Source organism: Saimiri boliviensis, chromosome 1, assembly GCF_048565385.1.
Source record: "Saimiri boliviensis isolate mSaiBol1 chromosome 1, mSaiBol1.pri, whole genome shotgun sequence".
In the NCBI taxonomy this organism is placed as follows: Eukaryota; Metazoa; Chordata; class Mammalia; order Primates; family Cebidae; genus Saimiri; species Saimiri boliviensis.
In genome coordinates, this window is record NC_133449.1 from 25,492,688 (window position 1) to 25,518,291 (window position 25,604).

At 42.3% G+C, this 25,604-nt stretch overlaps 3 protein-coding genes across 5 annotated transcripts in view; 2 read left to right on the top strand and 1 right to left on the bottom strand.

The window, feature by feature from the left end:
- Positions 1–1,009: 1,009 nt before the first annotated feature.
- LOC141583649 (uncharacterized) lies at positions 1,010–25,350 on the top strand. Its single transcript, XM_074394104.1, is given in 4 exon segments — positions 1,010–1,406; positions 1,846–2,042; positions 2,915–4,532; positions 4,535–25,350. Coding segments are annotated over 4 exon segments (2,442 nt in total). The 3' UTR covers positions 4,765–25,350.
- On the top strand, positions 5,893–25,350 carry LOC141583662 (uncharacterized). Its single transcript, XM_074394166.1, is given in 3 exon segments — positions 5,893–6,143; positions 6,757–7,365; positions 7,367–25,350. Coding segments are annotated over 3 exon segments (1,698 nt in total). The 3' UTR covers positions 8,205–25,350.
- HADHB (hydroxyacyl-CoA dehydrogenase trifunctional multienzyme complex subunit beta) overlaps positions 18,307–25,604 on the bottom strand; it is a 53,988-nt gene continuing 46,690 nt past the window's right edge. For all 3 annotated transcript variants that reach the window (XM_039480343.2, XM_039480339.2, XM_039480349.2), the window contains exons 11-16: positions 25,270–25,349; positions 25,131–25,178; positions 24,235–24,322; positions 23,768–23,842; positions 23,049–23,213; positions 18,307–18,860 (exon numbers count right to left, since the gene is read on the bottom strand). In XM_039480343.2, coding sequence (XP_039336277.1) covers positions 18,825–18,860; positions 23,049–23,213; positions 23,768–23,842; positions 24,235–24,322; positions 25,131–25,178; positions 25,270–25,349 — 492 coding nt within the window. In that variant the 3' untranslated portion in view covers positions 18,307–18,824. The remainder of the gene's footprint in view (positions 18,861–23,048; positions 23,214–23,767; positions 23,843–24,234; positions 24,323–25,130; positions 25,179–25,269; positions 25,350–25,604) is intronic.

Here is a 25,604-nt window from a genome sequence, read left to right on the forward strand (position 1 = left end):
GTCAAATTTGTACAGCTGACTCCAGAACCACAACCTCAAGGTGTGAAATTTGTGGAACTAAACCCAGGACTAGGCTTGCAAGATGTCACATTTTCTGATTTGATCCCAGGGTCAAAGCACCAAGGTTTCAAACATATGCAGATGACACCAGGAGCTCAGCCTGAAGATATAAAGTCTCTAGGTTTCATACCAGAGTCATCTTTGCAGTTAAGCCAAGGGCCACATGTTGAAGACATGAAATCTGTTCTATCTACTGAAGGATCCAAGTTTCACAGCATGAAATCTGCGAAACTGACCTCAGAACTACCATTTCAAAGTGTAAAATCTGAGGAAGTAAACCTAGGGCCTTGGCAGCAATATCTCAAATTTTCTGAATTGACTTCAAGGCCAAAGCTGCAAGGTGTCAAATTTGGGGATCAAACTCCAGGATCAGTGTTTCATAGTGTGAATTCTGTAGAGGTGGTTTCAGATTTAGGGCTGCAAGATTCCAAACTAGCAAAGACGTCTCAAGGAACTCAAAGTATGAAACAGGAAGGGCTTAACCCAGAGCTGCAGCTATGAAATGTCAAAATTTTTGATTTAGTACCAGGAACTTAACCTCAGGGTGTGAAATCTTTAGAGTTAAACTCAGGGCCACAGCTACAACGTGTACAATTTTTAGAGTTGACCCCAGGGCCAAAGATGCAAGGGGCACCACCTCTGCCAATGGCTCCAGGGCAAGAGGGGCAAGGGGTTAAGCCTGAGTTGTTAGTACCAGAGACACTGTTCCAAGATGTAAAATATGTAGTAGGCAATCAAGTGCCAAGCCTTGAAGTTGAAGTTTCCAGTAAATTAGTCTCAGAGCCACAAATGCCAGATGCAGAATCCATGGAGTTGACTCCGGGGCCACATTTGCCCAGTGTAAATCATTCTGAGTTGACCAGAAAACCACAGTTACAAGGTGACTCCGGGGCCACATTTGCCCAGTGTAAATCATTCTGAGTTGACCAGAAAACCACAGTTACAAGGTATGATATCTTCTGGATTGATACAAGGACCACAGTTCCAAGATGTAAATCCTGTGGAGGAGAGCCCAGTCTTAAAACTTCAAGGTCAGCTAACCCCAGAGCCACAGCTAGAAGATATGAAATCTGTGGAATTAATCCCAGGGCCACGTTTGGGAGATATGAAAACTAGGCAGTTAACACCAGAGCCAGAATTGAAAGATGTCATGATTGGAATTGGAAGATCTATGTTGTTAACCCCAGAGCCACAGGCAGGAGGTGTAAAACTTGAGGAGGTAACCTCAGGCTCAAAGCTGACCTCAGGGTCACAGTTAGAAGATATGAAATCAATGACCTTAACTCCAGGACCATGCCTGGAAGGGATGAAATCTATGGAAATATCTCCAAGTCCACAGCTGGAAGGTAGGAAATCAATCTGTGGTGATAACCTTAGGGTCACAGAGAGAAGATGTCAGAGCTGTGGAATTCATCCCTGATTCGGAGCTTCAAGGTATAAAATCTGTGGAGTTAACTCCAGGTTCAAGAATTCAAGATTTTAAAACTGAGGAGTTGGTCCCAGGTACACAGCTGCAACATATGAAAGCTGCGGAATTAAAATTTGGGCAAAAGATGCAAGGTGAGAAGTCTATGGCTTTTGCACCAGAGCCGTTGCTTCAAGGGGTTAAATCTATGGAGACGCTTCAAAGGCCTCAGCTACAAAGTGTGAAGCCTGAGGAACTGACTTCAGTCTCACAAATGCAAGATATGAAATTTGTGGAGATTACTCCATGTTTAAAGCTTTGAAGTTTAAAATCTATAAAAGAGACTCATGATCCACATCTGCAATGTGTAAAATCTGTAGCATTTGCTCCAAGGTGGAAAAGACTGGTAGTAAAATCTGTGAATGTAACCAGAGGACGAGAGTTTGAAGGAGTAAAACCTGTGGATTTAGCCCTAAAGCAACAGTTTCAAGCACCTGTGGATTTAACCCTTGAGCCAGAACAGGATGGTCAGATATCTGTAAACTCACCAGAACAGCAATGTGTGAATTTTGAGCAAGTAAAGAGAGGGTCTGAGTCAGAAGGTGTAATGTCTTTGGAGTTAATTCCAGAGCAGAGCCAAAATCTGAATGTATAAAATCTGTAGACCTCAAGTCTGACCTGCAGTCAAAAGGTCTAAAATCATCTGAATTTACTCCAGAACCAGATATGCAAGATATGAAAGCTAAAGAGTTCAAACGTGCACCACAGTTGCAAAGTCTGAAATCTCCCAAGTTGACCCCAGGACCACAGTTGCACCAAGCAAAACCCTTGGGCTCAACTGTAAATCCACAGCTTCAGAGTGCAAAAATTGTGGAGTTAAAGAGCCAGAGCTTGGAAGAATTAAATCTGTTCAGTGGATAACAAGACCTGAGTTCCAAGGTGTAAAATCTGTAGGATTAAATCTTGCACCACAGTCTTGAAATGTCAAACCTGCAGAGTTAAAACTTTCCGTACAGTTGGGAAATATAATAGCATCTAAATTAGTTCTAGCGCCAAAACTTCAAGATGCAAAACCGATGGAGTTTAACCTTGGGCCCCAGTTGCAGTATATAAAAATCTCTGAGTTGTCTTCAGGGCCTCAGCTGCAAAAAGGAAAAATACTGGCATCAACCTCAGAGCCACAACTTCAAGGTTTGCAAACTGTGGAGTTAAACCAAGACTCGCAACTTGGCAGTGTGAAACTTCTGCAGTGGATACCAGGACCTGAGTTCCAAGGTGTAAAATCGATAGCGTTAAATCTTGGTTCACAATCTCAAGGTGTCAAACCTGCAGAATTGAGGACTTCCATACAGTTGGGAGGCATGAAGTCATCTGAACTGACTCTAGGGCCAAAACTTCAAGGTGCAAAACCTATGGAGTTTAACGTTGGGGCACAGTCACAGTGTCTAAAAACCTCTGAGTTGTCTTCAGGATCACAACTGCAAAAGGAAAATTTTGGCATCAGGCTCAGAGCTACAACTTCAAGGTGTGAAAACTGTGGAGTTAAACCAAGACTCACAGCTTGGAAGTGTGAAATCTGTGCAGTGGATACCAGGATCTGAGTTCCAAGGTGTAAAAACTATAGGGTTAAATCTTGGTTCACAATCTCGAGTTGTCAAACCTGCAGAGTTGAAATCTTTCATAGAATCAGGAAGTGTAAAATAATCTCAACTGCCTCTAGGGCCAAAACTTCAAAGTGCAGCATCTATGGAGTTTAACCCTGGGTCACAGTTGCACTGTGTGAAAGCTCCTGAGTCGTCTCAAGGACCACAGCTGCAAAAAAGAAAAATTCCAGTATCAAGCTCAGAGCCACAACTTCAAAGTGTGAAAACCGCGGAGTTAAACCAAGACTCACGGCTTGGAAGTGGAAAATCTCTTTGGTGGATACCAGGACCTGAGTTCCAAGATGTAAAAACTGGAGGGCTGAATCTTGGTTCACAGTCTCGAGGTGTCAAAACTGCAGAGTTAAAATCCTCCATAGAGTCAGGAGGTGTAAAATCATCTGAACTGATTCTAGGGCCAAAAATTCAAGGTGCAAAACCTTTGGAGTTTAACTACGGGCCACAGTTGCAATTTGTGAAAACTCCTAAGTTGTCCCAAGGACCACAGCTGCCGAAAGGGAAAATTCTGGCATCAACTTCAAAGCCACAGCTTCAAGGGGTAGAAACTGTGGAGTTAAACCAAGACTCACAGCTTGGAAATGTGAAATCTGTGCAGTGGATACCAGTACCTGAGTTCCAAGCTAGGAAATCTATGCTAAAATGTGGTTCACAATCTCGAGCTGTCACACATGTAGAATTGAAACCTTCAATACAATTCAGAGATGTGAAGTCATCTGAGTTGACTCCAAGGCCAAAGCTCCAAAGTGTACCACCTTTGACATCACTCCAGGAACATCAGTTGCCAGGGTTCAAAACTATTGATTTGAAATCTGGGTTACAGTTGAGAAGTGTGAAATCATGTGGCTCAGTTTCAACATCAAAGCTCCATGATATAAAATCTATGGCATGCAAACCTGGGCCTCATTTGCAAGATGTGAAATCTTCTGAGTTGACCCCAAGTCCACAGCTGCACAAAGTGAAACCCTTAGAGGCATATCCAAGAACACAGCTGCAAGATGTGAAGTCTCTAGTGTTTACACAAGAGCCACAGTTTTCAGGGGTGAAATCTGGAGTATGAAGCCAAGAGCTACAGTAACAAAGTGATAAAACTGTAGCACTGAACTTCTTACTACACTTGAATAGCACAAAATCATCTGAATTGGCTCATCAGACAAAGCTTCTAGGTACGAAATCTGAGGAGTTTAGATCTGGGCCACAATATCAATGTGTCAAATCTTCTAACTTGAACCCTAAGACAAAGTCCCAAGACATGAAATTTATAGAGTTAAATCCCAGCTCACAGTTGAAATATATCCCACATTCTGATTTGACCATGAAGACCAAGATTCAAGGTGTCAAATCTACAGACTTCAAACCCGAGCCACAGTTGCAAGGAGTGAAATCTTCTGAGTTGATATCAAAGACAAAGTTCAAGAAGTGAAATTAGTGGAATCCAACTCAGGCCCACAGTTGCAAGATTTAAAATCTTCTAGGTTGATCATGGGTATAAAGCTTGAATACATTAAATCTATGGATTTTGGCCAGGTGCAGTGGCTCACGCCTATAATCCCAGCACTTTGGGAGGCCGAGACGGGTGGATCACGAGGTCAAGAGATCGAGACCATCCTGGTCAACATTGTGAAACCTCGTCTCTACTAAAAATACAAAAATTAGCTGGGCATGGTGGTACACGCCTGTAGTCCCAGCTTCTCGGGAGGCTGAGGCGGGAGAACTGGTTGAACCCAGGAGACGGAGGTTGCTGTGAGCCAAGATTGCGCCATTGCACTCCAGCCTGGGTAACAAGAGCAATACTCTGTCTCAAAAAAAAAAAAAAAAAAAAAAAAAAAAAATCTATGGATTTCAGTTCTGGACCACATTTACAGAGTGTGAAATCTTCTGAAATGATACCAGGGGTCAAGCTTCAGGGTGTGAAATCTGTAGACTTCAAACCCAGTCCAAAGTTACAAAGTTAGAAATCTGATTTGACCCTGGGGAGGAAGTCTCCAGGTGTGAAATCTGTAGAGCTGGAATCAGGCCCACAGTTACAAGATATAGAATCTGATCTGATCATGGGTATAAAGCTTCGAGATGTAAAATCTGTGAAGCTCAGTTCTGGGCGACACTTTCAAGGTAGAAAATCTTCTGAGTTAACCTCAGGGACAAGGCTTCAAAGTATGAAATCAATGTATTTTAATTCTGGTCAACAGATACAAGGTGATAAATCTTCTGAGTTGATTCAAAGAACAAACTATCAAGGTGTAAAATCTGTAGAATACAACCATGGTCCAAAGTTACAAGGTGTGGCATCTTCTCAGTTAACTCCAGAGACAAAGCTTCAAAGTGGGGAATTTGTGGAGTTCAACTCAGGCCCACAGTGTCAAGATACTAAATACTGTAACTCAATCAAGATACTAAATATTGTAAGTCAAACAGAGCTTCAAGATGTAAAATCTACGGAGTTCAGTTCTGAATCACAATTGCAAGGTATGAAATCTTCTGAAGAGATCCCAGCAAAAAAGCTTGAAAAAGTGAAATCTGTGGAGCTCATGCCTAGGCCAGTGCAGCAAGATGTAAAATCTTTTGAATTGTCTCTAGGTACAAAGGTACAGGATGGGACATCTTTGGGGTTAAAAACCTCACAGTTACAAGATAGAAAATTATTTATGTTGACACCAGGAATACAACGTCAAGGTGTGAAATCTATAGAATTCAATCCTGGGGCAATGTTGCAAGATAGGAAATCTGGGTTGATAAAGCTTCAGACAGTGAACTCTACAGAGGGCAACCATGACCCAGAATTGCAGGTTGCAGAACTCTCTAAGTTGGCTTCACAGTGTGACACCTTCTGAGTTCAATACTGAAAAGCAGCAGCAAGATGAGAAATCTCAAAAATTGAATCCATGGCCAGACCTTCAAAGTGTTAAATTTACGGTGTTCGATCCTGGGCCACATTTGCAACATAAAAAACCTTCAGAATTATGTACAGGGATACAGCTTCACGATGTAAAATGTATGAAATTCAATCTTCAGGAACAGTTGTAAGGTGTGGAATCTGAGTTGCACTTTGGAACAAGGCTTCAAGGTATACAGTCTTTAGATTTGAACCCTGGGCCTGAGCTTCAAGGTATGAAATCTAAGGTGTTATGCCTTGGACCACATTTGCAAGATGTGAATTCTTGCAAATCTGCCAAGTTTAATCCTGGGCCTGACCTTCAAAGTATGAAATCTAAGGTGTTCTGCCTTAGACCACATTTGCAAGATGTGAATTCTTCTGCATCCATTCCAGAGCCACCACCTCAGTGTGTAAATTCTATTGGGTGCAACCATGGGCCATCTTTGCAAGGTGTAAATTCTTCTGCATCTATTCCAGGCCCTAAACTTCAGTGTATAAGTTCTAATAGGTTCAACTCTGGGCCAAAATTGCAAGATATGAATTCTTCTGCATCCATTCAAGAGCTAACACTTCAGTGTGTAAATTCTATTGAGTGCAAACCTGGGCCATATTTACTAGGTGTAAATTCTGCATCCATTCCAGGCCCTAAACTTCAGTGTGTAAGTTCTAATGGGTTCAACTCTGAGTCAAACTTGCAAGATATGAATTCTTCTGCATCCATTCCAGAGCCACCACTTCAGTGTATAAATTCTATTGAGTATAATTCTAGGCCAGATCCACAGAGTGAATTCTTCCACATCCATTCTAGGGCCCAAACTTCAGTGTGTTAATTTTAATGGGTGCAACCCTGGGTCAAATTTGCAAGGCGTGAAATCTTCTGCATTTACTCCAGAGCCACCACTTCTGTGTGTAGATTTTATTGGGTGCAATCCTGGGCTGAACTTGCAAGGTGTAAATTTCTCTGCACCCATTCCAGGGCCAAAATTTCAGTGTGCAAATTCTATTGGGTGCAGCCCAGGGCTACATTTGCAAGGTGTGAATTCTGCATTCATTCCACAGCGACAAGCTCAGTGAGTAAATTCTACTGGGTGCAACACAGAGCCATATTTACAAGGTATGAAATCTCCTGAATTAACCCCAGTTTCAAAACTTCAAGGTATGAAGTGTTCTGAATTGAACCCAGGGACAGAAATTCAAAGTGAGACATCTATGATGTTCAACCCTAGATCACATTTGCAAGATTTAAAATCTGATTTGGCTCCAGGGTCAAAATTTCTACATGTAGCACCTATGGAATGCAACCCTGGGCCACAGGTGCAGTGTGCGAATTCTTCTGAGTTGAATCTAGGGCTAAAGTTACAATGTGTAAAGGGAGCGCAAACTTGAGCCACACTTGCAAGGTGTAAAATCAGGGTCAAAATTACAAGTTATGAAATCTGAGTTGCATCCAGAGCCAGAGCTTCAAAGTATAAAATCTGTTGTGTTCAGCAATGTGCAACATTTACAAGATGCAAAATGTGAACTGATTTCAGGGACAAAGTTTCAAGATATAACACCAAAGGAGTTCAATTCTGGCCCACAGCTGCAAGGTATGAACTCTTCTGAGTTGAATTCAGAGTCAAAATTTCAATGCATAAATTCTGTCAACTTGAATCCAGCGCCACAGATACAAGACATGAAGCCCTCTGAATTGAACCCTGGGTCAGAATCTCAAGGTACAAAATCTATTCTGTTCAATCCTGGACCACACTTGCAAGGTGTGAAATCTTCTGAGCTAACTCCAGGGACTAAGTTTCAAGGAGTCCAATTTTTGGGGAAGCACCTTGGCTCACAGCAAGCTGTGCAACCTGCATTCACTTTGGGTCCTCAGATAAATGGTACAAAATCTGAGGTATTTTTACCAGAGCCACTGCTTAAAGACGTAAAGTCTGTGGACATAAATAAGCAGCCATTGCTTTATGATGCAAATACTGCAAAGATGATTTCAGCCGCTGAGCTACTGGACTTAAAATATGAGGTATTTACACTAGAGCCATGTTTTCAAAAAGCAAAATCTGTGGAGTTAAAACCAGAACCATATCCTCAAGGTATGAATTCTGAGGAGTTGCATTCATACTTCAGGCAGCATAGTATCAGATCTATGCTATTTGTATCAGAGCCACGTTCTCAAGAGGTGAAATCTGTGAAGTCAACTCTATGGCCATAACCTCAAAGTGTAAATTCTTTGACATCATGCTTTAGGTCACAATGCGTTAAATCTGTGGCCTTTGCACCGAAGCCATGTTTTCAATATATAAAACCTATGGAGCTGACACCAGGGGCCCAACAGCAAGGTATAAATTATCAAGAGTTGACTTCAGGGTGGTAAGATGTGAAATCAATGGTGTTGGCACCAGAGCCAACTTGAAAGTTCCCATCAGGACCATTGTTGACTAGTGTTAGATTTTCAAATTTGTCTCCAGAATCACAGCAACAAGGTGTGAAATCTTTGGAATTTACTCTAGAGCCAAAGTTGCAAAGTGTTAAACATGTGAAATTGTCTTCACAGTGTCTTTGCAGCAAACTATAAAATCTGTGGAATTAGCACAAGGGCCACTGCTTCGAACAGTGAAATATGGGGAGCAAACTCCAAGAATAAATGATCAAATCATGGCATCCTTTGAAATAATCCCTAGACCAGGGCATCAGTTTGCAAAATATATAGAGATGATCCCACAGCCAAAGTATCAAGTCCCTAAATCGGCAAATTTGATTTCAGTACCAATTTATCATGCCACAGAATTTTCAGAAATGGAGCAAAGATTGGCACATACAGGCGTAGATCCTATAGAGAAATCTGTGGGGTTGACCCCAAAGCTAACAGGTAGAGTCACAGTATCTTTAGACATGCTGCTGCAGCCAGATACTCAAGTACCAAAATTTGTTGATCTGACTCCAATGCTAAGCAATCAAGGCCCCAAATTCTTAGAATTAACTCCAGAGAAAAGCCAACAAATCCTAGAAACTATGGAAATGCTCTCTCAGCCACTGCCCCAAGTTAAAGATTTGGACGAGTTATATATAAAGCCATGGCAGCAAATTGTGGAATCTGAAAGGATTACCCCAGAACTCATGCATTACTTTACAGAAGCTATGGGGTTGACCACTGAGGCAAGGATACAAGCAAATCTTTGGAATGACCCCAAAGCCAACAAGTCAAGACCCTGGATTTGCAGAGAGATCCCCAAGGCTCTGTTCTCAAGACTTAGAGGTGATGTCTCAGAAAAGATTGCAAAGGGAAAAATCTGTGGTATTGATTCCAAAGTCATTCTGTCATGTCCCAGATTCTGCTTCAGGGATAACACCTGGGTTAGGACATCAGGTTCCTGAATCTGTGGAGTTGACTTCTGAGTCAGGAATGCAGGTGGAGAAAACTTTGGAATTAACTCCAAAACCACAACATCATGTAGGATCTTCAGAGATAATATTAGGGTTAGGACATCAAGTCCCAGAATCTGTAAATCTGAACTATAAGCAATGGCTGCAAGTAGAGGAATCTTTAGAGGTGCCCCTGAAGCAAACAAGTCAAGTTATAGGACATGAAGAATCTGCAGAGCTCACCTCTGAGGCATGGCAGCACAGGGAGGTATCAATGGGGCTAACAAAGTCAAAGAATCAAAGTATGAAATTTCCAGGGACAATCCCAGGACCATTGGATCAAATTGTAGAATTTATGAGGATTAGTCCAGAACCACTGGATCAAGTCACAGAATCTGCAAGGACACATTGCTCAGTCTGACGAGGTAACCCTTGTAGATGTTCCAAAAGTTGTTCAGTCTGAGAAAGTGACCCCTGGATCACCATTTCAAGTTGTAAAGTCTATGACAATACCAAGGCCAACCCCTCAAGTGGTAGAATATATTGAGTTGACTCCAAAACTGCAGGATGTGAGACCTTCAGAGCTGCCCTCAGGGCCATGTTTCCAAGATGTGAAATCTAAGAAATTAATCACAATGCCAAAACACCAGACTGGAAACAATGGAGTTGACAGGATTTCAAACTGTAAAAACTATGTTAATCCCAGGGCCACCCCTTCAAGTTGTAAAATCTGAGGGATTAGCACCAGGACCGATTCCTCAGGTTGTAGAACCATAGGAGTAGCCCTAGAATCAGGAATTGAAGCAACAAATTCTGTGAATTTACTTCCAAGGCCATATCTTCAAGAACTGATAGTACCTGTAGAATCAACTCTAAGGCCACATATTCAAGTGAAATCTGAAGAATTAACCACACAGCAAACATCTCCATTTAAGGAACATACAATATTGACTTATAAACAAGGACTTCAGGCTGTGAAATCTACAGTGATAAAAATAGAGCCTCTAAAAGTTACGGAATCTGAGGATTTTAATCTAGAACAGGTGTGTCAGAATAGAAACTGAGAAGTTAACAGAAGAGTTACAAGTGGGGACTGACTTCCCTAGGTTTCTACAAAGCTCTTCAACCTCACTTATTTCAAGCTCTGTCAAAACAGCATCTGAATTAGGAGGACTTTGGGATTTTGGGATACAGAAAGTATCCAGAGCTTTGGATGGAAAAAACCTTGGGACAGATACTTTGCAGCCTGGAGAGACCTATCTAGACCCTACTATGATGCAATCTTTAACTCTTCCCTTGGCCCTTCATAATCAGAGCTCTGATAAGACAGCTAACATTGTGGAAAACACATGTCCTGAGATTCCAGGAGTCGATGTCATATCTAAACAGAAAACTAAGAGGAAGCAAATGGAGGAACTAGAGAACTCACTTCAGAGACATCTGTCACAAAGCTGGAGATCACTATCTAGGACATTCCGGGCAGAATCAGGGGTTCAAAAATCCCTCATCAAGTCTTTCCTGGACAGACAACACAACATATGGGAAAGTCATGCCTGGAGGCAGCGACTACCAAGAAAATATCTCTACAGCATGCTAACGCTGGGGAATGTTTTAGGGACCACTATAGAAAGGAAGCTTTGTTCTCAAACATCTCTAGCAGAACAAGCCACTGTTAATCTATTCAGAATGTATTTGGGATTCCAGCTGAACTGATGGAAGCTTCCCATAGGTTGCCACAGAAGGGTCCAGTTACTATTTCTCAGCCTTCAGCGGTCAAAAACTAACTGAGAGGCATACTGCATGTAACATTCATAAGAAAATAACGGCCTTAAAAACGTGGACACGTGGCTCCACATCTTCCGTAATACAGCAATACTCTGGGACGAGAGTGGGAATAAAGAAAACAAGCTCAAGGTTCAGTGGTATATCCCAAGAAGTCATTCAGCCTATGCCTGTCACATGTGCAGGGGGCCAGCTTCCTGTCCTGGTAAAGTCAGAGTCTTCCATCAGCATATTTTACAACAGAGAAGACCTTGTTCCAGTGGAAGAAAGTGAGAACTCACAGAGTGATTCCCAAACAAGGATTTTTGAGTCCGAACACTCCCTCAAGCCAAATTATCTTCCCCAGAGTGACTTCTCAGAACAGCTCCAGTTGCTACAAGATTTGCAGCTAAAAATAGCAGCAAAACTCTTAAGGAGTCAAATACCCCCCGATGTGCCTCCACCTCTAGCTTCAGGTCTAGTCCTAAAGTACCCCATCTGCCTACAGTGTGGCCGATGTTCAGGATTTAACTGCCATCATAAATTACAGACCACTTTGGGGCCTTATCTTCTGATCTATCCACAGCTCCACCTTGTAAGCACTCCTGAAGGCCATGGTGAGATTCGGTTGCACCTTGGCTTTAGGCTGCGAACCAGGAAAAGACCCCAAGTCTCAAAGTATCATGAAAGAGATAAACCCGTCATACGGAGAAGAACTATGTCACCATCACAAAGGAAAGCTAAAATCCATACTCAAGCTTCCAAGAGTCCTGCTTCCACAATAGATTTGCAATCTGGGTCCTCCCAGTCCCCTGCTCCTGTACAAGTCTACATCAGGCGAAGGCAACGCAGCAGCCCTGACCTGGAAGAAAAGACAATAATTAGAGCACCTAGACACTATGAATCCACTCAGGTTCACACCCTATCAGAGAATGACTCTGAAAGCACTCAGAATGAGGAACGGGCTAAAGTGAGAACCAAAAAGGCCTCTGGTTCAAAATATCCAGTGAAGAGAATGACCAAGGGACTTAGAAAACACAGAAAGTTCTACACAAACAGTAGAACCACAATAGAACCTTCCCAACCCAAGTTCATGCAACTGCTTTTTCAGGGCATAAAGTCGGCATTCCAAACATTATACGGAGTTACAGCTTTTGTTGGGCAGAAGCCTGGGGACAGGACAATCCCAGACAATTTCTGGGCAAGCAAAAACTATTATCCAAAGCAAAACGCCAGGGACTACTGCTTACCCAGCAATATCAAAAGAGATAGGAGGTCAGCTGACAAGCTAAGGTCACCAAAAAACACCAAAAACATAGGACTGAAAAGGCTTTGGAGAGGAAGGTAAGAAAACTGACACTCGGCAGCAATTAAATCTCTACAAAGCTTTAAAAAAGTGGGCCAGGTACTGTGGCTCATGCCTGTAATTTCAGCACGTTGGGAGTCTGAGATGGAAGGATCACTTGAACCCAGGAGTTCAAGACCAGCGTGAGCAACACAGGGAGATCTTATCTCTACAAAAAAAAAATTATAAAACTTAGCCAGGTATGGTGGCACATGCCTGTGTTCCAGCTACTCAGGAGGACGAGGTGGGAGAACTGCCTTAGCCAGGGAGACTGAGGCTGCAGTGAGCCGTGATCACACTACTGCATTCCAGCCTAGGCAAGAGTGATGCCTTGTCTCCAGAAAGAAAAAAGAAAAAAAGGAAAAAGGAAGGAGGGAAGGAGTGGACAAGTGAATAGATCATGTGCACAAATGATGTGCATTCCAGTGTGTTTATGCCATAGAAAGGAACACCAAGTGGTCATTAAAAATGATGATGTACAGCTACACCTACTGACAGGGAAAAATATTTAGACTATATAGCTAAGTAAAACAGCAGCATTCCAGAATAGCATTATCCTCTGCAATTTCGGTCCATATGTAACCAAATGCAGGTGCAGATGCTTGCCGCTGGCAGAGTCCAGAAAGTGATTTTATTTTCCAAAACTAGTAAAGGGGACAGGCGCGGTGGCTCACACCTGTAATCCCAAAAGTTTGGCAGGCTGAGGCAGGTGGATAACCTGAGGTCAGGAGTTCAAGACCAGCCTGGCCAACATGGTGAAACCCCGTCTCTACTAAAAAATACAAAAGTTAGCTGGGCGTGATGGCGGGCACCTGCAGTCCCAGCTACTCGGGAGGCTGAGGCAGAGAGAATGGCTTGAACCCAGGAGGCAGAGGTTGCTGTGAGCCGAGATTGCAGCACTGCACTCCAGGGTGGGTGACAAAGCGAGACTCTGTCTCAAAACAAACAAACAAACAAACAAACAAACAAACAAACAAACAAAACAAACAACAACAGCAAAAACTAGTAAAGGAAACGCAGCCAGATTCCTGTCTAAAACAACCACTTCAATTTTCGAAGCGAAGGCAGGAGTTTAAAAGAGAAAACTGGATAAGCAAAGCCTTCAAGAATTGTGGTAAGTACAATGTATGTGTGTCTTGTTCTGGTGGCTCTGTTGGGTCCCAGTCCACCTGGCGCGTGGGCAGGTGTCATCTCAACAGTGACCAGGTTGTTAACTAGCCGCCTTGAAGTCATCTCTGGCATTTTGCAGCTGCGTCTCCTGGCTTGGTCTGTCTCAAGATTCGTCCCTGGAACTTCTAAGAAGCACAATAATTGGAAACTAGTGAACAGTGAGATAAATGTGAGGGAGAATACACCGTGAGACGGGGAGGGACGTGGAGTCTAGTTTAAGGGCAAAGGAAAGGTTTCTGCAGTTTGCTCCAAGTTTATATCTTAAAATTCAAGACAAAGAAAAATAAAAATTTTTAATGCATTTTGAAGTTAAATTGCCTGGTGACATATATGTCCATACGAGTATGAGTGCCTCGAAAAGGGAGAGATATCAAAACATTATCAGTGGGTATCTCTACCTGATTTTTCTCCTTCCTTCCTTCTCTCTCTCTCCTTCCTTCCTTCTTTCTTTCTTTTTCTTCCTTCAGAGTCTTGCTCTGTCACCCAGGTTGGAGTGCAGTAGCACAGTCTTGGCTCACTGCAACCTCCACCTCCTGGGTTCAGGTGATTCTCCTGCCTCAGCCTCCCAAGTAGCTGCGACTACAGGCGTGTGCCATTACACCTCACTAATTTTTTTTTTTTTTTTTTTGTATTTATTCACTATGTTGGCCAGGCTGGTCTCTATCTCCTGACCTCAAATGATCCACCTGCCACAGCCTCCCAAAGTGCTGGAATTACAGGTGTAAGCCACCACGCCCAGCCATGTTCTTTCTACTCTATATTGAGTTACTCTTTTACAATGAGCATCTTTTATTATATATACACCATGAACTGATATTGAAGTCAAGCTGATTAACATATCCATCATCTCATCTTTTGTGTATGTCTGTGTGTGTCTGTGTGTGTAATTAGATCCCTCGGACTTACTCATATATAATTGCTATAATTGCAATAAACTTTTTTTTTTTTTTTTTTAAGGCAGGAGATCTCTGTCACCTAGGCTGGAGTGCAGCCTGAACTTCCTGGGCTCAGGTAATCCTCCCACCTCAGCCTCCCACGTAGCTGGGACTACAGGGACGGGCTGCCACATCTGGCTAAACTTTTCTTTTTTGTAGAGACAAGGTCTCACTATGTTGTCCAGGCTGTTCTTGAACTCTTGGACTCGAGTGATCCTCCCACCTCGGCCTCCCAAAGTGCTGAGATTACAGGTGTGAGCCACCTCACCCAGCCAGCATGTATCTTTTATATTAGATAAAATAAAATGAGAATCAGAGCAGAGGTTACAGTGAGCCAAGATTGCGCCGCTGCTCTCCAGCCCTGAAAGTAGGAAGAAAGAAAGAGAGAGAGGGAAGGATGGAGGGAGGAAGGAAGGAAGGAAGGAAGGAAAGAGGAAATGATTTTGGAAAAGTTCTCTTGAATGTTTTGCATATTTAAAAATATAAACTTGTGCCCTTGCTTTTCATTCCTCAAGAAAGACCAGCATTCGAGAGGCCTGGGGAAAATAAACACAACTGAGAAAGGCTGGGAGAGGCTCTGGAAAGGGGAAGCAAAAAAAGGCAGGAATTTTGGTCTGTTTTCCTGGTTGCTGTAGCCTCAGCATCCAGACTAGTGCCTGACACATAAAAGGCACTCAATAGAACGAATAAATGAATAAAGCATAGAGTACAGAAAGAACATGCAGTTACTTAGAATCAGATACCATCAGAAGCAAATCACCAGGGAATAGGGGGGCCAACCTTTTGAAGTCTGAATGAAGAAGATGAGGACAAATAAAAGGCTCTACTGCCAAATGAAGATTTGGTGGAGCAGAGGCTGTACTTACAGTTAGAGCCTGGTTTGTGATATATACATGCAAGCCTTAAAATACTATGCAGCCTTAAAAAAGAAGGTAATCTTGTGACATGCTACAACATGAGTGGACCTTGAGGACCTTATGCTGAGTGAAGTAAGCCAGTCACAAAAAGGCAAATTCTGTAGAGGCTGGTCTCAAATCATCCTCCTATCTCGGCCTCCCAGAGTGTTGGGATTACAGGCATGAGCCAATGCAACCATTTTCAAATGTACAGTTTAGTAAGGTACATTCACGTTACTGTTCAACCAATCTCTAGGACACTCTTCATCTTTGAAAACTAAATTGTATCCATGAAAACAAGCCCCCTCCCATATCCCCGGTCCCCCCCCCCCTCGGCAGTCACCATTCTACTTTCTGTCTCTGAATGTGACTACTTTAGGTCCCTCATGTCAGTGGAATCCTACAGAATTTGTCCTTTTGTGACTGGCTTATTTCACTCCGCATAGGGTCCTCAAGGTCCACCTGTGTTGTAGAACGTTACAGGATTGCTTTCCTTTTTAAGGCTGTGTCGTCTTCCCTTGTACGTCTATACCAATTTATCTGTATTTTGTTCATCCAGTTATCCATCAGTAGACATTTGAGTTGCTTCCACCTTCTGGCTATTGTGATTAATTCTACTATAAACGTAAAAATACAAATATTTCTCCAAGACTCTGCTTTCAGTTCTTTTGGGTATATGCCCATGAGTGGAATTGGTGGCTCATAGGGTAATTCTATGTTTAATTTTTTAAGGAACTGTCATGCTCTTTTTTTTTTTTTTTTTTTTTTTTTTTTTGAGACGGAGTTTTGCTCTTGTCACCCAGGCTGGAGTGCAATGGCGCGATCTCGGCTCACCGCAACCTCCGCCTCCTGGGTTCAGGCAATTCTCCTGCCTCAGCCTCCTGAGTAGCTGGGATTACAGGCACGCGCCACCATGCCCAGCTAATTTTTTGTATTTTTTGTGGAGACGGGGTTTCACCATGTTGACCAGGTTGGTCTCGATCTCTCGACCTTGTGATCCACCCGCCTCGGCCTCCCAAAGTGCTGGGATTACAGGCTTGAGCCACCGCGCCCGGCCCATCTGTCATGCTGTTTCTATAGCAGCTGTACCATTTTACATTTCTACGAACAGCCCAAAAGAATTTCCATTTTGGCTGGGCATGGTGGCTCATGCCTGTAATCCCAGCACTTTGGGAGGCTGAGGTAGAATTGCTGGAACCTGGGAGGTGGAGGTTGCAGTGAGCTGAGATCACACTATTCCACTCTAGCTTGGGCAACAAGAGTGAAACTCCATCTCAAAAAAAATAAAAATAAAAATTCCATTTCTGCACGTCCTCACCAACGCTTGCTATTTTCTGTTCTTTTGCTAGTAACCGTACTAATGGATTGGTGGCTGTGAAGCGGTCTCTCGTGGTTTTGATTTGCATCTCCCTCATGATTAGTAACGTTGAACATCTTTTCTGGGGCTTATTGGCCATCTGCTTTGGAGATGAAGATATTCAAATTATTTCCCCATTTTTAAATGGGGGTCTTCTGGGTGTGAACTTTAGTTCTTTATATATTCTGAATATTAACCCGTTGTCAGAGACATGATTGGCAAATATTTTCTCCCACTCTATAGGCTACCTTTTCAACTGTTCATTGCACCCTTTGATGCAGCTTTTAATTTTGATGAAATCCAATTTAATCTATGTTTTCCTTTGTTAACTATGCTCTTGGTATCATATCCAAGAAATCATTGCCAAATCTAATGTCATGTATTTTCTCCCATGTTTTCTTCTAAGCGTTTATAAAATTTTATAAAACTATATTTTGTAGCTTTTATCTTTTTTTGTTTTTGAGACGGAGTCTTGCTGTCATTCAGGCTGGAGTGCAGTGGCGTGATCTCAGCTCACTGCAACCTCTGCCTCCCAGGTTCAAGCGATTCTCCTGCCTCAGCCTCCCATGTAACTGGGACTAAGGGCGCGTGCCAACACACCCAGCTAATTTTTGTATTTTTAGTAGAGACAGGGTGTCACTGTGTTAGCCAGGATGGTCTCCATCTCCTGACCTTGTGATCCACCCATCTCGGCCTCCCAAAGCGCTGGGATAAACAGGTGTGAGCCACAGAGCCTGGTGGCTTTTATCTTTCTTTAGGTCTTTGATCCGTTTGAGTTAATTTTTGTATAGGGTGTAAGGTAAGGGTCCAACTTCATTATTTTGCATGTGGATGTTCAGTTTTCCCAACACCATTTGCTGAAAAGACTATCTTTTCCCCATTGAATGGTCTTGGCACTGTTGTCAAAAAGCATTTGATGGCCAAGCACAGTGGCTCACATCTGTAATCCCAGCACTTTGGGAGGCAGAGGCGGGTGGATCACTTGAGGCCAGGAGTTCAAGATCATGTTGGTCTGGCCAACATAGTGAAACCCCATCTCTACTAACACAAAGACGTTTAGCCAGGCATGGTGGTGTGCACCTGTAGTCCCAGCTACTTGGGAGGCTGAGGCAGGAGAATCACTTGAACCTGGGAGGCAGAGGTTGCAGTGAGCCGAGATTGCGCCACTGCACTCCAGCCTGGGCGACACAGTGAGACTCGGTCTCAATACATACATACATACATACATACATACATACAGGACTGTCTTTATGTTCCCAGCAGTCTATCCATTAACCAAAATAGAGCCAAGATTGCGCAAATGCATTCCAGCCCAGGCAAGAGTGAGCCTCCATCTCAATCAGTCGATAAAAACAGGACTGTCTTTATGTTCCCAGCAGCCTAGCCACTGACCAAAATAGAAGTAACAAATGGGTAATTCAAGGGAAAATCTGGTCCTAAGCCAAGAGAACCTCCCTCCCCTGGCCAACAAAAAATGAAGCAAAGAGTTCTCCAATATTTCTCCACTTTATTAAGGCTGACCACCATGATGTTTATGTATCTAAACAGTTTTTGTAAGTTTTCAATGATGTTTAGATTCTGAATTATTTTTCTACAATCAATTTAGGCACATTGGTTTGTATTTTATAGAGAACACTTATCTTTAGGACACAGATAGGAACAAGTATAATTTGCAAATATTACAAAGATAATTTCCAAATTTCAGCTGACCTCTTTCCCAACTGCAAACACTCAAGTCTTTACTGACAACAGAGAGCAAAAACAATCACCCACACAGCTCTGTGTGAGCTTCTGGCGGCTTAGAAATCCCTGAAAGAGCAGTAAACTGTGATTACTGAAAAGCTCAGAACACTGGCAAGGCTTAAGTGCAAAGTATTTAACAGAAGGCCACAAGAATTGTTTTCCTAAGAGGCGCTAGGAACTATAAATGTCACTTAGTAATGCATTGAAATGGCATTGCCTAGTGTGAGTGTTGCACAGAAACTTCAGGTTACTTCCGGATCTATTATTTCGGATAAGCCTCCACTATCATAGCATGGCCCTGTAAGGAAAACAAAGTCCAATTAGAGCAATGAACGGTGACGAATCCAGCTAGTACAGAGAAGCAGAGAACAGTGAGAAAAGTACAGCCTTTGGAGTTTGATCCTGGCTCTGCCATTCAACCACTGTGTGATCTTGGGAAGGTTTGCAGTCAGTCTGAACCTGGATTTCCTCTGTAACATGGGGCTCACAGTGTCTACTTCATAGAGCTTTGGTGGACATTAAATAACACAGTATATTTGTGTGTGTGTGTGTATATATATATACACACACACACATACATATATATATATATATACATATACATATATACATATATGCATCAGGCTGTCTAGTACAGAATCTAATTCCTAGTGAGGCTCTGTAAATGGATGCTGTTAAAATAAGAAATCCAGGGGCTTTTTTATCTATACAAAAATAAACATGATACAGCAAATACCAATAAAAGTAGGTTTCTAGAGGGGAAAGCTGAGGCTCTGAAAGGTTAAGTGACTCACCCAAATCACAAAGCTATTAAGGTAACAGGCCCGGATTTGAAACCAGGTCTACATGATTCCAAAGGCTGGGCTTGTCCCTTGTTCACTATTCTACGTAGGTTAAGGAGATGATCTGAGGGACCACAAAGGGAAGAAGCAGAGTATCTTTTCTCCAGCAGTATGCACAGTGCTATGTACTAGTTATGTCCTTAGTTTAGATGAATCTAAATCCTAACATAGGATTTTTAGACTCCCCGTCTCTAAAAAACAAAAAAGTAAATAAAACTATTATTTACAAAGTGCCAAGCTGAACACTGTGCATGTTTAAAGAGTGGTCTTTGTTCTCAATCAAGTGTACACTGGAGTTTAAAACAACCTGGTAGGTACTTTGGCTTTTTGTTTGTTTGAGACAGGGTCTCCCTCTCTCACAGGCTGGAGTGCAGTGGCCTGATCACGGCTCACTGCAGCCTCAACCTCCTGGGCTCAGGTGATCCTCCCACCTCAGCCTCCTCAGTAGCTGGGACTACAGGCACACACCACCACACCCAGCTAGTTTTTGTATTTTTAGTACAGATGGGGTTTTGCCAGGTCATCCAGGATGGTCTCGGCACTCCTGAGCTCAAGCAATCTGCCCACCTCGGCCTCCCAAAGTGCTGGGATTACAGGTGTGAGCCACTGTGCCCGGCTTGTTCAATACACTGAAAAGGCACAAGCAGATGAAAAAAAAGCAGGGATAGGAAGGTTTGACTGGACGTGGGGGATGTCCTGAAAGAATTCGTAATAAGGTAGAATACACCTCATTTTATTCTATTTTTAAATTTTAATTTATTTGGTTTTGGAGACAAGGTCTCACCCTGTCACCCAGGCTAAAGTGCAGTAGTATGAATACAGCTCACTGTAGCCTCAACATCCCAGGCTCAAGCAATCTTGTCACCTCAGTCGTCCGAGTAGCTGGGACCACAGGTGAATGCAATCATACCTGGCTAATTTTTGTATTTTTGGTAGAGACAAGGTTTTGCCATTTGCCCAGACTGGTCTCGGAACTCTTGGGTTCAAGCTACCCATCCGCCTCAGCCTTCCAAAATGCTGGGATTACAGGCATAAGCCATGGCTCCCGGCCCTCTCTAGCTCTATTTAAAATACACTGTTTTCATGCTCCATGTTTTTTCTTGCTCTAGATTAGATTTGGCAACACCTGGACATACTTCTGGTGGTGCCAGCTGTGTGTACATGCGGCAGGGGTGGGAAGGAGTTTGGTGCTACTGCTATCTGGTTGGTAGAGGCCATGCTGAACATCCTATGACACACAGCATAGCCCCCCACAACATAGAATTATTTTGCCCAAAATGTCAGTGCCGAAGCTGAGAAACCCTGCTCTAGATTCACCATGATGGATTTCTCCTCTGTCTCCAATCATGTTGGTACCGCTCACATGGCTCTTGAGGAAACAATGTCAAGTTTAACTTAGTTTATCAGACGCATCTCACCTTCTCTCTTCACTATACTACAGACTTCTAGAAGAAAGGTGCTAGGTATCATTCCTTGTTCATCCATAAAAGTATCCAGTACTGTGTTATTTATACTCTACATGCTAGAGAAAGAATTAGGGCACACAGACTCAAATCTGCAGGCATCAGCCTATGTGGATTACGCACTATGCCCGTGTGTAATGTGTACAAGTTACCTCCCTGGAAGAAGCCTGGCAAGGAGAGAGAGAGGGATACCACTAATCTTAATGGACCATGGTTTTCTGTAGATGAAATTACACAGATTAGAAAACATTTCTTGGCTGGGCGCGGTGGCTCAAGCCTGTAATCCCAGCACTTTGGGAGGCCCAGGTGGGTGGATCACAAGGGCAAGAGATCGAGATCATCCTGGTCAACATGGTGAAACCCCGTCTCTACTAAAAATACAAAAAATTAGCTGGGCATGGTGGTGCGTGCCTGTAATCCCAGCTACTCAGGAGGCTGAGGCAGGAGAATTGCCTGAACCCAGGAGGCGGAGGTTGCCGTGAGCCGAGATCGCGCCATTGCACTCCAACCTGGGTAACAAGAGCGAAACTCCATCTCAAAAAAAAAAAAAAAGAAAACATTTCTGATCATGAAGTCCAAAATGTTCCTACTGATAAATAACTGACCCTTTGATTTCTGCAAAGTCTCTGAGGAAAATCCATTAAAAAGGGCTCTGAAATGTAATATATATGTATGCTTTTATTTTATTTTTGAGACAGAGTCTCTCTCTCTGTGGCCCAGGTTGGAGTACAGTGGCGCCATCTTGGTTCACTGCAACCTCCTGGGTTCAAGTGATTCCCCTGCCTCATCCTCCCAAGTAGCGGGGATTACAGGTGCATGCCCATGAGCTAGGCTAACTTTTTTATAATTTTAATAGAGAGAAGTTTTCACCATGTTGGCCAGGCTGGTCTCAGACTCCTGACCTCAAGTGATCCACCTGCCTCAACCTCCCAAAGTGTTGGGATTACAGGCATGAGCCACTGTGCCTGGACTGTTTATGCTCTTAAATATTTATTCATTTTGATCAGGAACTAAAAGTTTCTGTAATCTAGAGGAAGAGAAAATTTGTTCACATCGGAATTAAAAAAAATAGGCCAGGCATGGTGGCTCATGCCTGTAATCTCAGCATTTTGGGAGGATGAGGCAGGTGGATAACTTGAGGTCAAGAGTTTGAGACGAGCCTGGCTAATATGGTGAAACCCCATCTCTACTTAAAAAACAAAAAAGATTAGCCAGGCATGGTGGCAGGCGCCTGTAGTTTCAGCTACTCAGGAGGCTGAGGCAGGAGAATCGCTTCAGGCCGGGAGGCAGAGGTTGCAGTCAGCCGAGATGGCACCACTGCACTCCAATCTAGGTGACAGAGAGAGACTCCTTCTCACAACAAAAAACCAAACTACAGTCTTCCTTTTGGATTTTATTCCTAGAGTGAAATGCTACAGCATTCAGGAAGTTGGGTCTGTAGTGCACGTGAGGTAGAAAGGAAAAGAATCTGTCAACAACATAGTTCCCCAGCTGAACAGCAGTTAAGTTATCCAGAGGTAAATTAATTCCCCAATTAAGGTATAATTCAGTTCTGTAGAAAGACAGTTTCCTTCTCTTGGAGAGATTTTATAAAATCTTACGGTGACTAAATAAATAAAAGTTTGTTATTAAAGAAGAAAATATATCAAGATGTTAAACATTTTATTATGGAAAAACAGCTTGAGTTTAAACAGCAGTTTCCTTCCAAAGAATTATCAGAATTATGGCAGGTTATGGTGGATCATACCTGTAACCGCACCACTTTGGGAGGCCAAGGCAGGTGAATCACTTGAGGTCAGGAATTCGAGACCAGCCTGGCTAACATGGCAAAATCCCGTCTCTACTAAAAATACAAAACTTAACCAGGCGTAATCTCAACTACTCAGAAGACTGAGGCACGAGAATCACCCGAATCTGGAAAGTGGATCGCAATGAGCTGAGATTGTACCACTGCATTCCAGCTCGGGTGACAGAGCAAGACTCTGTCTCCAAAAAAAAAAAAAAAAATCCCCAAAGCAAAAAGCAAAGTATTATCATTATTAAAGTTATCTCTCCCCACTCTCCACCCCCAAGATCATCAAAAATATTGATTGCTTTAAAAAGGTTTCACACTAAATCAAACATTTTAGTCATTCCAAGAAAATGGCTCTCTGGAGAGTCCTATGACACACTGTAACGTACCTGCCCTCCAGCTGCACAGGCAGCCACTAAGCCATACTGGCCTCCTTCCTTCCGTAATCTGTTGGCAGCTGCCATGACCAACCTGCAGCCAGTGGCTCCAAATGGGTGTCCCAGGGACAGAGATCCACCCCAGTTATTAAACTTCTCCAAAGGAGGCAATCCAACCTGGCTCCCACAAAGACACAAATGTAAAGATATGTTTTACTTCAGATCAGAATCAAGCCAGACTCTTAGTACTATGAAGTAAGAGAGATAGAGGAAAATACCTAACATCAGACATTACAAATAATTTTACTGCAAAGAAAGTAAGTCTAGGTCAAGATTAAAAGTCAGGAGTTCATTTATTTTTCATCTAATGTCAGAATGAATACAAGGAACAAAATACAACACAGAATTTTATTTTGCTAAAGAATTTCTACTTTTGGCTGGGCGTGGTGGCTCACGCCTGTAATCCAAGCACTTTGGAGGCCAAGGCGCATGGATCACCTGAGGTCGGGCGTTCAAGACCAGCCTGACCAACATGGTGAAACCCCCGTCTTTAAAAAAAAAAAAAAAAAAAGAATTTCTACTTTTAAACTGAAAAATAAATATATTTAATGAAACACAAAATTCTTCAAAAGAAAGAGCAGCTTTCCCTTCATATTCTTAACAGCAGTAACTAAGATCCAATTATTAATGTGCTTTGGAAATTCAAGCATTTTTTAAAATTGGAAACTCACCTTGGTTTTTCTACCCATGTAGTTTTGTGCAAACCAATCAGAATCCATGGCTTTAAAATTTGCCAAAATCTGACCCTAGAAGAGAAAACAACTGAGTAAGAACCTTGTTACTCATGTTCCTCTAGGCTTTCTTACAGGAATGGTTTGCGAAAGTGTAACAACTTGTAGGTATGGTTTAAAGTTGAACAAATCCATGAATCAGTTTTCAGTGGCAATTTCCTAAAGAAACAATTTGGTTCTTTGGAAGGACCTCGAAGAGCCTCAGAAGCTATGTTCTCCCACACTGTATGTGTAGTCCTTGCTTCCCTCCCCTTGTGCCCCTCCCAGCAATGTGAGTCAGTACTTAAAACATACAGGTCCATTCCTGCTTTATTCACATTATAAACCATGCCCTGCTCTCTCTCACAAATATGGGTGACATTTTTAATTACAACAGTCCTTTCATATGTGCCTTTCAAATGACTTACTGAGAAAGCTTCGTGAAATTCAAAAGCATCAATATCATTCAAGGTTAATCCTGCCTTTTCTAGAACTTTTGGAGTAGCATATGTTGGTCTGAAAAGAAAAAATAAATAATATCTTAAAAATTTAATTTTTAAAAAGCTCCTTTATGTTCCCCAAACTGAGTTTTACATAGGTACTCTAATGTCTTTTCACTCATTCTTTGATTTTCCTGTACTAATTAAATGTAAAGATACAATAGTGAACTGGACAGACATGCCCTCTACCCTTATTATGCTGTAGAGTCAGAGAATAAATAAATAAACAATGAGGGGTAAGGACAAGAGAGTTCTTCTAGTTCTTCATATTAATAAATAAACAATGAGGGATAAGGACAAGTTAATACCATGAAGAACTAAAAGAACAGAGTTCACAGAGTTGCAGCTATGCAAGGGAAAGGGCTTGATTGATGTGAAGGTCACAGTGGAGGCCAGTGACGCTACAGCCTTGTGAGGGAGCGGGAGAGAGTCTCAACATTGGGAGGCTTTTATAAAAGGCTATTAGGAAGATTGTGTAGCAGGGTGTGTAGCCATATGAAAAAATGCCCATGATCTCTTAATGGAAAAGAATACAAGTTGTATACTACATATATATATGCACGTGCGTACACACACACACACACACACGTAAAACTTATAGGAAAAAACTGTAAAATGATATACCAACGGAAAGTATTATCAAAAAAAACAACAACAACAAAAAACACCACATAAACCAATTATGAACTCAGGGCTTAATATACTCTCAAACCAGTGTAATAAATAAATAATAGACCAGTGTTAACCATTTATTAACCAGTGTAATAAAATGTGGGCAATCAAATACTTGTGATTATAGTCCAAGGATACAAACTGCTACCTACCCAAGTAATAGTTGATCTTTTGGATCCTGAGACACATACATAAAATCCCTTGAAAAAAAAAAAATAGGGTTAAAAAAATAGATAGGTGAGCTCTGGTAATAAAGAAATCAGAGATGATTTGTTTGAACATTTACTTTACCTCAAATATGCCTTTGGCTTATAACCCATGGCCAGAGCCTTTTCCTCTGCCATAATCAACATTGCAGATGCGCCATCGGTCTGAAATGTCAACCAGCACAATGTTAAAGTTCTTCAGCCTGTCTGGAGGTCTTTCTCCAGCCATCTTATGTATTCTGTAACTGACTCTATTAACTCATTAGACTGATACAGAGATTCTGTAGAACACCACTTACTACACTGGATCCATCATTAAATCATAATCCAAACACACACCAACCGACTCATTTTTGGAGGCTGAGGGTAGAGGAAGCTGTTCAGTAGTATCGTAATGATCAAAATGAATCAACGCCAAGA